Source organism: Gopherus flavomarginatus, chromosome 1 (genome assembly GCF_025201925.1).
Source record: "Gopherus flavomarginatus isolate rGopFla2 chromosome 1, rGopFla2.mat.asm, whole genome shotgun sequence".
NCBI classification, from domain to species: domain Eukaryota; kingdom Metazoa; phylum Chordata; order Testudines; family Testudinidae; genus Gopherus; species Gopherus flavomarginatus.
In genome coordinates, this window is record NC_066617.1 from 314,437,942 (window position 1) to 314,454,018 (window position 16,077).

Here is a 16,077-nt window from a genome sequence, read left to right on the forward strand (position 1 = left end):
GCTGTACAAACATGGAACAAAAAAAGACAGACCCTGCCCCAGAGAATTTGCAGTCTAGGGGTTCATCTGCACTAGCGACTGTCCACGTCAATGCATGTCCATAAGCCCCCTACCATCCACACCTAAACTCCAGAAGCACGTGTCTGAAGGTGAGTAGAGGGCATGTAAGCTGACATGCCTGAAGAGTGTGGGCAAGTACATGTATGGCCCCAAACCCGGGCCAGTTTGCAGTGTTGACAGGCATAAAGGGGCATGTATCAGGTCTCAAGTTTCACTAGTCCTCCATCCCCATTCCCACAATGCACTGAACTTGTTTCTGCCTCACCCTCCTTACCGAATCTATGAAGGTCTCTGTGTCATCTGTCTGTCCTCCCGTCTTCACCAGTAGTAGCAAGCTGCACTGACTACATCAAACAACTTTCCCCTGCACTGTTTAGCTCAATATAGGTGAATGTGAATCCTGCTCCAAGAGCGGCCGCCCAGCCCACCAGCCACATTCATGTGCCAATCAATGTGTGCTCAGAGTACTACTTGCCTGGAATGGCAGGAACAAATATCTGTACCGAGACATTTCACGGAGGCTGGAGTTCAGGGGACTCTGTCCTCATACTGGGAACACATCAAGCACTTGAGGGTCCTGGACAGAAAAGCAAAAGACTCCAGCAGTAGCTCTGGGAAGGCTCGTCGTACCTGCCCCTTTCATGATGGTCAGAATGGGGTGCTGCTGAGGACTCCCAGTACAAAGCCTGAAGTGGCTCATGCTCCCTTCCTCAAGTCCCCCAGCCTCAATGTCCGACAGGAGGCCAGTGCGGGCCAAGGTGAGGAGGCAGCAGGGTCTGCAGAGGATGTCTGGAAGACCGAGAGGACAAAGAGTAGGTGATTCTCCACCACTACCTAGAGGAGTTGGTTAAGTAACGCCTCTCCACTGATGAAACTGAGGAGGACCCCATGCTGTGGCAGGAGCCAGAACTGAAGGCTGGTAAGTTATAGTGGACCCACATACACACCCGCCTCGCCAATATCCCCTCTTACTCTGGTGCTGTACTCCTGATTTTAAAATTCAGGGCATAGTACTTGTGCACTGACTTTTCCTCCCTGGATAATATGCCATGCATTGCTGTGTCTGAGTTTGAACTGAAATGCTGTTCAAACACCCTGTCCTCTTACCAGATTCCTTCAATTCCACCGACCTCCATGCAGCCCCTGCTCTGCTCCAGCCCAAAATGGCCCCTCCCCAAGAAAGATACTGCTGTAAGTCAATGATTTTATTGATTTCCAATCAACAACTATTATGCATTTAGCTAAAGAGGTGTCTTACAAACAGATTATTAACGAAAAATCATTGTGCATTTCTCAGCCAGCAGTCTGACAGCAATAGTCCCAGAGCCACCTGGTGTGGGGGAAAGGAAGAAGCAAGTTAGAAAGCTCCCGGCTGGGGATGGGACAGTTGTAGAAAACATATGGTTGTTTGTGTGAAGTTAGTGACAGCTGTCTTTCGTCACTTAGAAGATTACACACCCCCCCCCCCGATCTTACCGTCCCTTTACAAATGGGAGTGGCGCAGAACAGGGATGGTGGGAGTGATGTTGAGGGGCAGTGGGGTTAGGTCCAGGCTACGGAAGGGAACAGAACACAGTTATAGAATGCTTTGGTGGTTTGGGGAAAAGTTACTCGCTGGAGTCCTTTTTCCCATTGAAGATTACAACATTTTTACCACCTACATTCCTGGTGTCTGGCCTCTCCCTGCATTGAGCCATGGTGCACAAGCCAGCGGAAATCGGGGGAAGAAGAATCAAGTCTGGTGTTAGGATAAACACAGTGCTGTGTTCCTTTGCAGTGGAGAGCTTGTAGTGGTTACCTGAAACCACACAGAAACAGAGTTGCAATGTGGCTCTTTTTTTTTCCCCCTTCCATCACCATTTCATCATTGTTAGGCAGGCACTGTCAGTGACTTCAAAATTGGCAGTCATGCCTATTGGTTAGAACAGGAGTTTGTAGTCAGAAATCCGAGCCAAAGTCAGGAATTGGAGCTGAGAGTCAGGACCAGGTTTCTTGGAGTGAGCTAAGGCTGCATCGAAGGCTGAAGCAGGGCTCGGTCAAGGCAGGAGCAGGCTGGGAACAGGTATGCACAGGAGCTGTTGCAGCTGTGGGCGAATACTTTGAGCAGCCATTGAGCTGCTGCTTCTGGGCTTAAAAGCCAGTCTGCTGACTCTTGCCACCAGTCAGGAGATGTAGCCAATCAGGTAGCCTACTACAGGACTGCTGGGCTCATTAGGTTATCCAGAGACTGCAGGCCCTGCTTCCTGACAGTATCCCCTGGTGCCTCCTGGGGGCCTGGTTTCTTGGGGAATTTATGATGGTACTCTTGCAATAGGTGCGGAGTGTGGATGTTCTCTAGCAGTTCCCAGGATGTCTCCTCCAGACTGTAGCATTTCCAGTCCACTAGGTACTGGAGCCTTTCCCTAACTCACCAAGAGTTGAGGATTTTATTAATCAATCTCTCCTCCTGTCCGCAAACTGTTGTGTGGTGCTGGCATGTTGAAGCGATTTAGGTATGGGTCATCAGTGCAGGGCTTTAAAAGTGAAATATGAAAGACGGGATTGATCTCAAGGACTTGGGATGCTGTAACCTGAAAGCTACTGGCTTTACCTGTTCTATAATCTTGAAGGGGCCCAGGTATTGGTAGCTTAGTTTGGTGGATGGGCAGGTCAATTTAAGATTCTGGGCAGAGAGCCGCACGTGGGCACCTGTAGCCAGATTGGGGGGCAGCCTGGTATACTTGGGGTGCATGATGTTTATAGACTTCTTTGGAGAGACTGCAAGTATTCCTTGAGCTCCTGGTGCACCTGGTGTAGGTGGGAAGCTAAATCTGCAGCAGCTGGTACTGGAGCGCTGAAGGTGAAAGCCATAGTTTGCAAAGTGGGCTACTTTGGGTTGAAATATGGACTGCATTGTTATATGCAGAGTCGGCACAGCATAGCAGGGAAAGCCAGACATTCTGGTGGCAACTCAAAAGCAGCAAAGATATTGCTCCTGGATTTGATTGACTCTCTGCCCATTAGTCTGCAGGTGATTGGCATCAAGCCCATTACATCGTCCACCTAAGAGTCTGAGAAATTCCCACCAGAATCAGGAAATGAACTGGGGACCCCAGCCCAATACAGTGCCCGTCAGTAACCCATGATTGCGGAAGCCATCTTCCAAGAAGGGCTGATGAAGCATCTCATCTTTGTCAGGAGGTTGATGACAACCAAGATTGCTGAGTGTCCCTAGGAGCGTGGCAGTTCTACAATGAAGTCCATTGATATATAGTAGACCATGGCTGTAGAGGTAAGGGAAGAGGCTGGAAGAGGCCTTTGGGGGGTTGATTGTGGGTTTTTGGTAGGGGCACAGAGATCGCAGGGTTTTAGATAGTCCTTGATGTAATCTTGTAGGCCTGGCCATCAGAAGCTCCTCAAGACCAGATTCCAGGTCTTGAACTGGCCAAAATTCACCCTCCCTCAGGGAATCATGGCACAGTGGGATAGCTCAGTGGTTTGAGCATTGGCCTGGTAAACCCAGGGTTGTGAGTTCAGTCCTTGAGGGGGCCACTTAGAGGATCTGGGGCAAAAATCAGTACTTAGTCCTGCTAGTGAAGGCAGGGGCTGGACTCAATGACCTTTCGAGGTCCCTTCCAGTTCTAGGAGATTGGTATATCTCCAATTATTATGATTATTATTTAACTGAAGCCTAGGTTGTTCCTCTGGAACACAGATACAACCCTGGCAACAAAGGAGGCTATTCTGTAGTCTGATCCCTGAGTTGAGTTGTGTATCCACGTTGTTCAGAGCCTGGGAGATCTGGATTATGAACAGGTCATCAAAAAGAAGGGAGCGGATGGAGGACGGTGGACTGTTGTCGATTGTCCCATTAACAAAGTTGGACACCTTGAGCATGGTGGCAGAGGGCTCTTCACCAGGTTTGAGAGGTTCATCTTTACGGGATAGCACAACAGCCTTCCCTTTTCTCTTCCCTGGGCGATAGGTCACAGCAAAGTTGAAGTGAGTGAAAAAGATGGACCAGTGGATCTGCTGTTGGTTAAGGTGTCTAGCAGGCCATAGATACTCCAGGTTTTTGTGATCATGGGAATTGGGCTCCTTTTAGAGCTCCTTGAAAGCTGCCTTAATAGCCTGTAGCTCCGTGTCCCAAAGATGGTAATTTTCTTCTAGCAGCATTAGTTTCTGAGAGTAAAAGGCACAGGGATAGAGTAGATTGTGGGGGCCTACATGTTGAGTTAATACTGCAACTGTGGTGTCGGCCTCAGTCCTAAATGATTTAGTGAGATCTGGGTGAATCATGATAGGTACTGAGGTTAATGCCTTCTTCTGTCAATCAAAAGCCTACTGAGCCTCCGTGGACCAGGAGAACCAGGCTGCTACTTGTAGGAGCACTCTTATAGGGACAGCCAGGCTAGAGAATCTTTAATAGATGGCCTGTCAAAATTGGCTTACACCAGGGATCACTGGATCCTGCATATATCCTTGGGCACAGCCCGGTCAGATATTGCTGCCCCGTCTGTGGGTCCATGGTGAGATGATATATTTCAAGAATTCCACTGTGTCCTTATCGAACTTACATTTCTCGAGCTTCATATAGAGGTGGTTTTGGCAGAATCTCTCCAAGACAATGTGTGCATGATGATTGTGGAGATCCTGACTTTCGGAGAAAATGAGGATGTTGTTCAAGTAATTGACAATAAATTGGTCCAGCAGTATGTAAAGATGTCGTGTTTGAAATGGTGGAAGGTCACAGGGCTTTGCATTACCCAAATGGTATGACCAAATATTCCAAGTAGCCATCCCTGATACAGAAGGCACTCTTCATTTGTCTCCTTCCAGGAGCCTCACCAAGTTCTAAGTTCCACAGAGGTCCAATTTTGTGAAGACCCCTTGGTGAAGCAGAGTCTTTTGAGCAGCTTGTTAAATAAGTCGTAAAGGTAAAGGGATACTGGTTTCAGACTGTAATTTTGTTCAGAGCTCAGCAGTGCACACAAGGCTGGAGGGAGTCATCTTTCTTTGCCACAGAGAAGCTCCGGGGATGTGGAGATACAAATGAACCCCTTCTGCAGGTTTTCCTCAAGATAGGCCCAGAGTACCTGTAGTTTGGGTTTGGAGGGCACGTAAAAGCACATGAAGGGATACTCTGCTTCCAGCTGGAGGTCGATGGGGCAGTCATGACTCCAAGGGAGGGGTAAGATGTCAGATTTCTTTTTGTCGAACTTGTTGGCAGAGTGTGGATATTTAACAGGAATCCCTGGAGTCATTTGGGAGTTGCAGGGGTTGCTTTTGAATCCTCCCTTTGCATCTCTGAATTCCTTGGAGGACCAAGTGTGCCACAAAGGGTTGCTGGTCCCAGATCGTCTCTCATGAAACAAGTTTGTCGTCAATATGGAAAATCAAAGCATACTGTGCCTGACTGCCAGTGGACGCGAGGGTCGTGGGTGATGAGACAGGGGATGTCAAGGAAAGCTGATGAATGTGGTGCACAAATCTGTGCAAACTGGAGAATTTCTTGGTGGCTTCAAAGGGTAGTTACCTCTAAGGGAGCTGTCTGGTGGGTGATTGGTTCAGATGGAAGGGGTGACCCATCTGTGGACTCCGCTAACTCAGGTCTTTGTTACTGTGTGGTCAGGTGAACTCCAGGTCTGTGAGGCACCTAAGTCCACCAGTGCCTCTTGGTTGATACCAGGCATCTCGGGGTGCTGGAGAGGGAGTTGGATTAGCCCATCCCCAGGGTACTGGAGGATGAAAGTTGGTGTAGGCTGCTGGGAGAGGGGAAAGGCACCTACCCAGCCTGGAGCCTCCTGTCAAGGTTGGGGTTTGGTGTTTCTCAACCAAGGTGTAGGTTGGACCCTGGCAGGACAGCTTGATGCAAAGTGTGCAGTATAGGTCTGAGGCCTGGCATCAATTCTGTAGCCAGGCCTGATTGACTTGCTTGGGTTCGGGCAGTGGAGAGAAGACTAGTGATGGAGAGGACGGGGCAGGACTGGTGGGAGCCAGGAGGACCACCTTTTTTCTTGGTGGTGTTCAGTCAGGCAGTTGTTGATCTTGATGCATAGGTTGACTAAGGTATCCAGACCAGAGGGGGAGTCTGCATGTGCCAGTTCATCCTTTAGGCCAAGCCAGAAACGATAACACGACATTAATATTGTCATTTAGGCTAAGAAATAATAGCACTGGGTGGCCTTCTCCCACTTGAGGTCTACTACCCAGTTCTAGAACTCTGCTGTATATATATAGCAACTGGCCAGCACCCCTCTCACAGCACAGCAGTTTTGGCCGGATGCTTGGAATTTGGGTCAGCGAAGATCACTGCCATAGCTTGAATGAAGTCCTTAAATTGTCCCAGAAGCAAGCTTGATTTTTTTTTCCAGAAGTAGAGATGCCCAAGGCAGGGCCTCCCCAGTTACCAGGCTAACAATCAGGCCCACTCAGGCTTGGTCAGTGGGGTACAACTGTGAGTGTAGCAGAAGTAGGAGCTTGAGCTTGTTTGGGTGGGGGACTGACAGTGGTGCAGCTTGGGCTTGCAGTACTACATTCTGCACCTGGGGGGTGACAGCCTTGGCCTGAAAGGTCTGTAGGGCTCCTGCTGTGTGCTGGAGAGAGATTGGCCTTTGTAGAATCCATGCTCATCATATCAGTTCTCTTTCCCTTAGTGTTTGTGCTGGGGCTGCTGAAACTGTCAGTGGCTGGGGCGTGGGTGGTCATGCGTAGTGGTGACGGGAGTCATGTCTAGTGGTTAGAGCAGGAGTTGGTGGTCACAGACTTGAGCCCAGGGTCCAAGCTGGAGCCAGAAACCCGAGGTCAGAAATTGGAGCTGAGGGTCAGGACCTGGTTATCTGGAGTGAGGCAAGGCTGGGTCCAAGGCAGTATAAGGGCTGGAAACAAGTAGGCATAGGAACTATCACAGCTGTGGGCGAATGCTTTTAGCAGCTCCCAAACTGCTGCTGCTTAAGAATCAGTCTGCTGACTTTTCCAACCAATCAGGCTATGTAGCTAATCAAGCAGCCTAACTACAGGCCAGCTGTGTTCATTAGGTTGCCTGGAGACTGGCTCTGCTGCAGGCCCTGGTTCCTGACAGACATAGGGCAGAATTATCTGGTGAGGCTGAGGCAGGTGGGGGATGTTTGTGGTTTGCCTCTCTGCACAAAAATCCTGTACACTACCTGAGAATAGCATCACTTCCGAGATGAATTGCTTCCCAGTCCTGTAAGCGTATTTCAGCAAATTTCTAGTGCAACTCCAGCTGGGTCTTGAGGTTCAATGGCAGTGCAAATCTGCTTGGTCCACCTTCATAGCTGACCAACTCCCTCCATTATGTAGGGGGAGGACCAGTAGCAGAAAGATCTCGATGGCACAAGCTTGCCCAATCTCCTCCAGAGGACTGGAAAGCCACTTCTGTTTTCAATTTTGGTACCTTGAAAACTGCTGTGTTCTCCAGATGTTAGCCACCCTTTAAAGAAGAAATTGCAAATTGATAATATAGCCCCTGGAAGGAACTGCCCCCTCCTCATCCCTCAGGCCCCTTAAGCCACTGTGATCATTTTATATTTAAAACATTAGTACATTTTTCTTAGCATTGTTAGCCTCTGTTCCTTCCTCATGGGCTGCAAAAATCGTCTGACAATCCTGAATAGTCCAACAGTTGCATTTCTGAAACCCTGAGAAGTATCAAAATTGTAGGCTTTTACAGCAAAGTTGTGTCATGGGGTGGGATTTCTTGGCTTCTTCCAAAAGAAGAAACAATTTATAATGCTGCCCTTTTCTTCTACTTGGCAGGACCTTTGGTGCCCAAGAGGTAAGCCATTCCACCAGGAGTGTAGGAGCAGTAACCCAGAGATGGTAGAGGCAGACAGAGAAGGACCAGGGGAAGAGCTACTCATAGAGATGGACAGGAGGAACCAGGAACAGTTTAAATTCCTCAGAGCACAGGAGGATTGGGCTCTTCAGCAGGAGACATTGATGAGCCAGTTCCTGCAACTGGAGGCACTTCATAGGGAATGGGAGCATTCCCTAATGGAGAGACTCTTTGTACTGGTGGCCAAATGAGTTCAGGGTCTGCCTGCTGCTGAAGCCACTGAACCTCCAGCTATCGCCACCACCTCTTCCTCTGGCTGCAGCTAGAGGATCCTCTTTTAAGGACCTCCCTGAGTGATTGGGTAGAGAGCCTGCAGGACTCCTGGGACCTACCCCTCGCTCAAAACCCTTTTTAGGGAGACCTCTTGTTCTCTTCCTGGGCGGTGAACCTATGGGAGTCCTAAAGCCCCACCAAGTGCCACCCCAAACCCCATGCAGGAGACCTCTCCTGTTTTCCCCAAGAGAGATTTTCCCATCATTCCCCCTTGTCGGGAGGAGAGCAAGGAGAAAGGTGCAGAGATTGCAAAGTTTAGTCGGTGCTCACAAATTCATTCCTTTAATGTTTTAAAGATCGTTAGCTGACCTTTCTTTTTTTTAAATATTTTAATTACATGTTCCACATAGTACTTTTTAGTAACTGTTATTGTTTCCTCGGCTTGCATGTGGCCCCTCTCTCTTAAATATAATCAACAGAAGATGTTTTCAGGTTCGGGATTAGGCCCCACAATTCACAGCACTTGAAATTGAATGACGTATTACTCTGTTGCCATGATATTGCAAATACTTTTCTGTCTGTCCCAAACCACACGACCTACTCAGGTTCAGAAATGTCCCAAAGATAGTCAGGAGGGATGGGGAAAGTGTAGTACGTAACACTCATTTACAGAAAGCACTATTGGTTTAACAACACAGTAGAACTCTAGATAAACATCTGTATGGCTTAGTTCACATGCAGAAATCAAAATTCCAGTAACAATACAGCAATGACAGCATCTGCCACTACCCTATCCATAAGTGGCCCCTCCCTTCGCCCCCAAAACCTTGACCAGTTGCAGTCATTAGCACCATTAACAGCAAATAATTAAAAGAAGAGAATGGCTGCATATTCCACTCCTCCTCCCCTCAGGCCTTGCAAATGTTGATAGGGTCATTAACAGAGATTGAGTGCTCTTAATAACAGAAATTTGTAAACAAGTGTGACTAGTGAAGACAAAAACATTTTACAATGACTGCATTACAACTTGGCCATAGCACAGCACAGACCCAACCCTAAGGTGAAGTGGAGGTGCCCTGTTGCAATTATCATTAATGTATGCAATGTCACAGTAATGAGCGGCTAAAATGGGGTTCTCACAACAAATATTTTGGTGGCCTCAGAGTGTGGCCAGCAATTTTTGCTGGTGGTCGCTCTGACAATTTTTCCTAAAATGCCTAATTAACTTTAGGAAAAACAAATAAATATGCACATATCGATGTCCAAATCATTGTAATTTATTTATAAAGTTTTTTTTGCAAACTCAATAAAAATAATGTACAGTTGTCTCTGTTCTTTACTGGACCTACACAGAATGGAAACACAAATAAGGTGCTTTGCATGTTCTTGTCTTTTGTTGTTTGTTTCCTTTGCTTTTTAGGTTGCCTTTTTTTAGACTTGCTAGCTGGTAAGTCTGCTGCTGTGAAAAGTAATATTTGTACATTTGTCAACATCACTTTTCACGGAAGCAGACATTTTGCTTGCTAGGAGGCAGTGAAAAGTGATATTAACCAACATACAAATATAACTTTTCACAGCAAATATACTCAGCTCCTGCAAGCTAGGGGACAGATTAAGCCCTGGATGGGGAGGTGGGTAGGGAGTCAGCAAGGGCCAGGGGTGAGGGAGGAGTGGTGAGCCCGGGGCTGGCATCTGCTGCAGCGTGGCTGGGGCTGGAGCCGAAGGCCCATGGCCGGAGCCTGCTGCCCACCACCCCAGTCAGAAGCTGGAGCCCCATCACCCTCCGGAATGTGAGGAACTCACACTGGCTGCCTGCTCCTTGGGCGTTTATGGCTTCAGAGGAAGGCAGGGCCCAACCACTGCTGGTGGCCCTGCGGGAGGGATTGCTGCTGTCCCCCATCACCACCCAGGAGGCTGTGGCCACAAGAAAAGCCCCTGAGGGCTGTGTTTGAGAAACGAATGACAAGCAATTGGAGGGGACGGGGGAACCCTCACAAAGTTATGTAGCCCTACAAGTATGTACCAATGTTATGTATTTGTCCCACAGCTGCATAGGGTGTCAGGGTGTCCTTTTGAAGGAACAGATGTCATCCTCTGCCTCAACTGTGTGATCCCACCACACTGTGCCAATTCTTCATCTTCCCCTGTGCAAGATGTGTGCACGTACGGCATCCCCTGATTTCTTTTGGCTGCTGGGAACCAGGACCAGTGTGCACATGCATGGGATCCAGCTGTCTGTGCAGAGCCTGTAAACCAGACTTGTCCTGATCCCACTCAGGATGGAAGCAGTCCCCTTCACCCTCACAAAAGCTATACAGTGGGTGGCATGCTACGGCATTTGCCATACTGACATCCAGACGGATGCATAGGCTACACCCATGGGATTTGAGTCTACCAAATACACGCTCCATGATCATTCTGCAGCTCTACTGAGTTTGTAACTGAATTCCCATTTTCCAGGATAATTGATGTCAAAATATGGTTTCATGAGCCAAGTATGGAACAGGTATGCAGGGTTCCCCAAAATAACAGTTAGCACAGGTAGACCGTACAGAACAATATAATTTCTGGGGAATAAAATCTCTTCTTCCTTCTTTCAGTGTTTCCCAAGTTTGTATTCATGAATCTATCTCTGAGGTTCACAGAGCTTTGCAGAATGAGTTAATAGCAAATTTTTTGCTTCATATACCCCTTGTGGTGGGCAAAGTATTGGGATATGGGTGTCATAGATGGCCGCTGCACAGTTTGGAAACCCCATCCTCGGAAATCTTGTTATTTCTGGAACTTTTCTTATGACAACCACCCATGGGTAGCTCAGTGTTATTTGCCTCACAGACCTGCACAACCACAATCCTAACGGTGGACTTTCCAACCCCAAAGTGATTTGCAATGGACCGATGGCTATCTGGTGTTGCCAGCTTCCACAGGATAATAGTCACCCTCTTTTACACCAGCATGGCTTCTCTGAATCAAGAGTTCTGGCGCTGGAGGTTTGTGCATGCTCCTCAGATGACTTCAGGAAGGTCTGTTTCCTCATTGGGAAGTTCTGAAGCCACTGCTGGTCATCTCTGCTTTCCGAAACGATGTGATCCCACCACACTTTGCCGGTTCTTCTTCACCAGAAGCTACTGTCCACCCAAGAGCATACGGTGGCAATACCCGCATTTACCATATCTGTACCACGTGAGCTGAATGAATTGTCATTGACCCTCAGGGTCAGTCGCCTTCAACATATCAAAGTTCTGCTCAGATTCCATTGAGCATTTCACCGATCACCTACTCCACTGCATAAATGTTTGTTTCGCAGTAAGGAGCAGGAGCAGAACCAGATCGTCATTCCGTTGTTCCAAGTCTTCCACCTAACTCATCAGGAATAACAGTGAGGAGTGACGTGATCAGGAACTGCCATTGGCAACTGTATGGGAGAAGGTATCAACAACACACAGCAAACTGGTTCCTAGAGCATTTCCCTGTCTGCACAGAACCCTGGGATACCATCCCTGAATTGGTAGCACTAACATCGCCTAACAGCAGCAGCAACAGTGTGGATGTGGGTGTATATGTTTACACTGCATTACACCCATGTCCAGCACAGCATAATTTGGACATTCGGCGTGCTGTGGGGAGCATGCATGAGCATGTACATGGTCCAGTACTTGAGTCTGCGTGCAAAAGCATCCCCATTAGGTTGGGAGCCCCAGACCTAAATCCGGGCCTGAATGAGTAAATGGGAAGGGAGCCATGATCAGCAAAAAATTCCTTGCTGCCTCCAAAGGATTCTTAGTTTGATTTAATATGCGTTTTGACAAGCTCGCTTGAAAACCTGTTTTTCTGCTTTTATTAATGTAATTTGCCAACAATTAATCCTCAGCATGGCTTTTTATGTATATGGAGCTGCGATGTTTATGCATGAGAAATAACTCTGGAGCCTTGTGTATTCATTTCTCTTTAGCGTGTTTTGCACTAGAAGCTGAATTCCCCAGTTAATTGAATGGGTTGTAATTATGATCTCCTGAGAGTCTTTAACTATGGACACTCCATTTTAACTTTAGATTTCAGTAGGAAAAACTTTATAATGGAAGAACTTGGGGAGCCCATTACAAGATCTCTTTGATGGCATTAAGAGGTGAAACTAGTCTTCAGAGATTTTTTAGGCCTGGTCTACTCACAGTGTTTGTATGGGTTTAACATTTCGGTTAGGACAGTACATTTTTTACCAAAATAGTTATATCAGTACAACTACTAGTGTAGATGGCAGTTATACTACTAGTATAGCTTATTCCCCTTCTATGAGAACAGCTATACTAACAGAAAGTGCCTTTATACTGGTATAACTGCGTTCCACTCTGGGAGAACTGTCCTGCTTAAATGACAACTTAAAAGCAACTAGTATTGTTAAAGTGGTACAACTTTCGTGTATACAAGCCCTCAGTGTCGGCATTACAGCATGACAGCAGCACAGTGTTGAACAAGTAAACTTAAACTCCTGTGCTGATGCAATAAACATTCTCATGCTGCTGATCTATAAAATCCTTGTTATGTTATCACCATGAAATACCAATGCAAGCTTTTACTGCCATTTAACTGCTGGTATAGGGTAGTACAATAAGTTACTATATGGCAAACTGGAGTTTGAGACTGACTTTCTCTCTTACTTCCTTGCATTATCCATGCTCTTTAATAAACATTCTAGCTAATTTGAAAATGGCGTTAATTGGCTTTGGCAGAAACAGCATCCAGCCCTTCTCAGCAAGAAGATGGTTAGCTAGGAGAGAGGGTGTAAAGACATTAAACTATATTAAAATGTATTAGACTTCTGAAATGCCCATCAGAAAAAAAACCCTCCACAAATTCCCCAAAGTCCAGGAAATTCTCAGTTCTGAGTTACAGCTATCAGGACCAGCTGTAACATTATTGTAGCAAATGTAGGCCTCTATCGGGGATGTGTTGCAGTGCTTAGATTCTAGTGTAGCAGGGATAGAAGTTACTGTGGGAGGCTTATGCTCTGAATTTCCTGTTATTTGTCATTCATTCCTTTTAATTACACATTGTTATTTAGAAACAATATATCTGTTTTGTTTTGTAAACAGAATGCTTCCAAGCTTTGATACTGGTGGATAGAGCTGATGGAAGCAATCTCTTAGCATTGACAGATGGTATGTGTGCAACTCAACTCCATTTATTCTACACTCTCCAATATTTTATCTTGATTTAATCAACAGGAGCATAAAGTTGAATACAATAAGCCTGAAAAATCAACTACTATTGCATGTAGACCAACTGTAGTGTTAGTCTAATCAGGCCCTACTGTGTTTTCTTTTCCTTGGTTTTCACAACTGTAGTTTGTATGTATAGTTCCCTTCAAGTGAAGATGTGATATTTTAAATTAGAAGCATCATGTTTTCTGGCATAGCAATTAGGGAGAGAAGAAAGGTTGAGCTCTTGATGTATTTCCTTGTCAAGCCATAAAACGTGGGGATAGATGTGAGTAGCTTATTTCTTTTGGAAGTAAACAAAGGGTTTTGGAAATGGGTCAGGGAATTCATAATGGAAATGACTAAATGTTTTTGGCTTATCACATTAGTAATTCCTAAAAGAGCAGAAGAGGAAGAGGAAAAGCTTGCTGCAGACATTAATGCACGGACAAGCAGCTCATTCATGGCCTGATCCTACTTCAGGGTTTGTCAGACTTCATTGCACCACAACCCCCTTCTGTTACAAAATTTATTGCATGACCCTGGGAAGGGGAACTGAAGATCAAGCCCCTCTGCCCTGGGCAGGGGGGCCAAAGCTGAAGCCTGAGCCCTGACCCCCCAGGGGCGGGAGGGTGAAGCTGAAACTTGAGCGCTTCCGCCCTGGGTGGGTGGGGGCTGTAACCTGAGCAGAACCACCCAGGGCTGAAGCCCTCAGGCTTCAGCTCCAGCTCTGGGTGCTGGGGCTCAGACTTTTGGCTTCAGCCCCATGCCCCAGCAAGTCTAACACCAGCTCTGGCAACGCTATTAAAACAGGGTCGCGACCCACAGTTTGAGAACCGCTGTCCTAGTTGCTCGAGTTTCCCATTGATGTTAAGTGAGAGTTGCAGGATCAGGATGTTTATCTGCATCAAATCTCAGGCTGAGTCTACACGACAGATCTTACAGCAGCACAACCACTATAAAGTCTCCTGTGTAGCTGCTCTCCCATCAGCATGATTAAACTATCCACAAGGAGCAGCGATAACTGTGTCAGTGGGAGAGCGTCCAATGCCAACATAGCGCTGTCCATGCTGGCGCTTTTGTCAGTGAAACTTTTTTGTCGGTCAGGGGTATGAAAAAAACACTCCTATGACCAACAAAAATTTTACTGACAAAAGTGCTAGTGTAGCCATAGCCTCAGTCTTGTATTAGCACCTAAATTAAAAGATTGTTGTTCACCTGGTTTAGGTCCAAAATGTGATTTCTCTTTAGTCTAATGATCTGGAGGGCATGTCCATTCACAAACTGGTGAATTTAAACCACTGTAGAAGTGATGAATATTCTCTCTTCCTGTCTGCAACCTATTGAAACCCACCATTTGTCAAACAGAAATTATAAATATCAGACTTCTCTCTTGCCCCACCCTCTGCCCCATACTTTACTATTTCTGTAAGGCCTCAAGAAAAAATGTAGTGATTTGCCTTAGAAGAGGAAGCATTAGTTAACCAATCCTATTCCCAGTGCTGACAATATTAATGATGCAGGTTTGTAGGGTTTAAATTATTGTATTAATTGAGGGCGATGCAGGTGTGCAGGGTTTAAAATTACTGCATATTAAGAGAAGTTATTTATTTTTTGCCTTTGAGTAAAGCTTTTATAAGATCCCTTTAAATCTGATGTTTTATTTCATTATACTTTTCATCTGTCATTAGTTAATTCTATTTAAAATATAGCATTGCATCATGTAGTGTAGAGGAGATGATAAATCCAGAAGCTTGTGTATGTGAATAAATGCTCTGTAGAGTATTTCAGTAAAGCAGTTACTGAGATGATGCAGTCAGTCTCCTAACATAAAAATAAAGGGCCAAACTGTGTCCTTATTTGCATCCCATAAAACTCTACACACTACACTGGGATTGCATAATATGTGAGTCAGTTCACAATGTGGCTCAGACTATGCAAACTCTGGGTTATATTTTATGTCAGTTTTTTAATAAACCAATATCTCTGCTGTCGCTCTGTGTATGTATATTTTCTATATATAGTATCTATATGAACGTCCAGGGTTGCCACTTGATCAAACTTGGATTTAGGGCAGATGCAGTTCAATATTCTGAACCTTGGGGGCAAGTGGGAGGTAGTAGCCCATTTCTCCGCAAATTTATCGAAGTCCTGTAAGCAGCATAATGAAATCTGTTCCGCTGGAGATTCTCTCTTTAGTAAGGTTTATCTACGTTCTCCAGTGTAGTTTGTTTTTATTAAACTGTTTCATTAGCACACACTCTCTTTTTCTTTCTTTTTGGCTAGTGTAATTCACAAAAGTGAAGTGTCTTTAATGTATTTTGGTATCTGATAATGTGGTGGCTTGTTGTAAGTTTAATTGTAAAAATGTAATGTGGATTGCTGAAGTCTTTGTATTTTAATTTTTAAAGTAAACGATGTGACTACTGAAGATGGGATGCAGAGAAGCAAACCTAGATTACAGCCTTCTGTATCAAATGAAAATACAACAGGTTCTCCTTTGTGAGTATACAGGTTACATTTCATTTCAGTTTACTATAGCCAGTTCTTTTAAATATTCTTTGTCTTGCACAAGAGACTTTGGCATTCACACTATAAAATTAACTGTTTAAACACACCTTTGAATCATGGTTATGATCGAAATCTCAACCTGATCTGTGTGGAAGACTTGAATGTCCTCCAAGTTACAACAAGAGGGTGTGTATTTGCCTGTAGAGAAGGGCTAGAGTGATACAGTTTCGCTATGTATGAATGTGTGCAGTTAAAGCCATG

General features: G+C 45.8%; 1 protein-coding gene and 1 long non-coding RNA gene across 2 annotated transcripts in view; both read left to right on the forward strand.

The window, feature by feature from the left end:
• The window catches only part of SETDB2 (SET domain bifurcated histone lysine methyltransferase 2), a 93,829-nt gene that overhangs the window by 6,175 nt on the left and 71,577 nt on the right, over positions 1 to 16,077 (forward strand). Inside the window, exons 5-6 of the mRNA XM_050937806.1 lie at positions 13,201 to 13,266; positions 15,717 to 15,807. Of these exons, the coding sequence (XP_050793763.1) occupies positions 13,201 to 13,266; positions 15,717 to 15,807 (157 nt within the window). The remainder of the gene's footprint in view (positions 1 to 13,200; positions 13,267 to 15,716; positions 15,808 to 16,077) is intronic.
• LOC127050642 (uncharacterized) lies at positions 1,260 to 9,435 on the forward strand. The gene is made up of 3 exons (XR_007774261.1): positions 1,260 to 3,331; positions 4,879 to 4,976; positions 7,819 to 9,435. It is a non-coding gene; the product is annotated as an uncharacterized LOC127050642 (long non-coding RNA).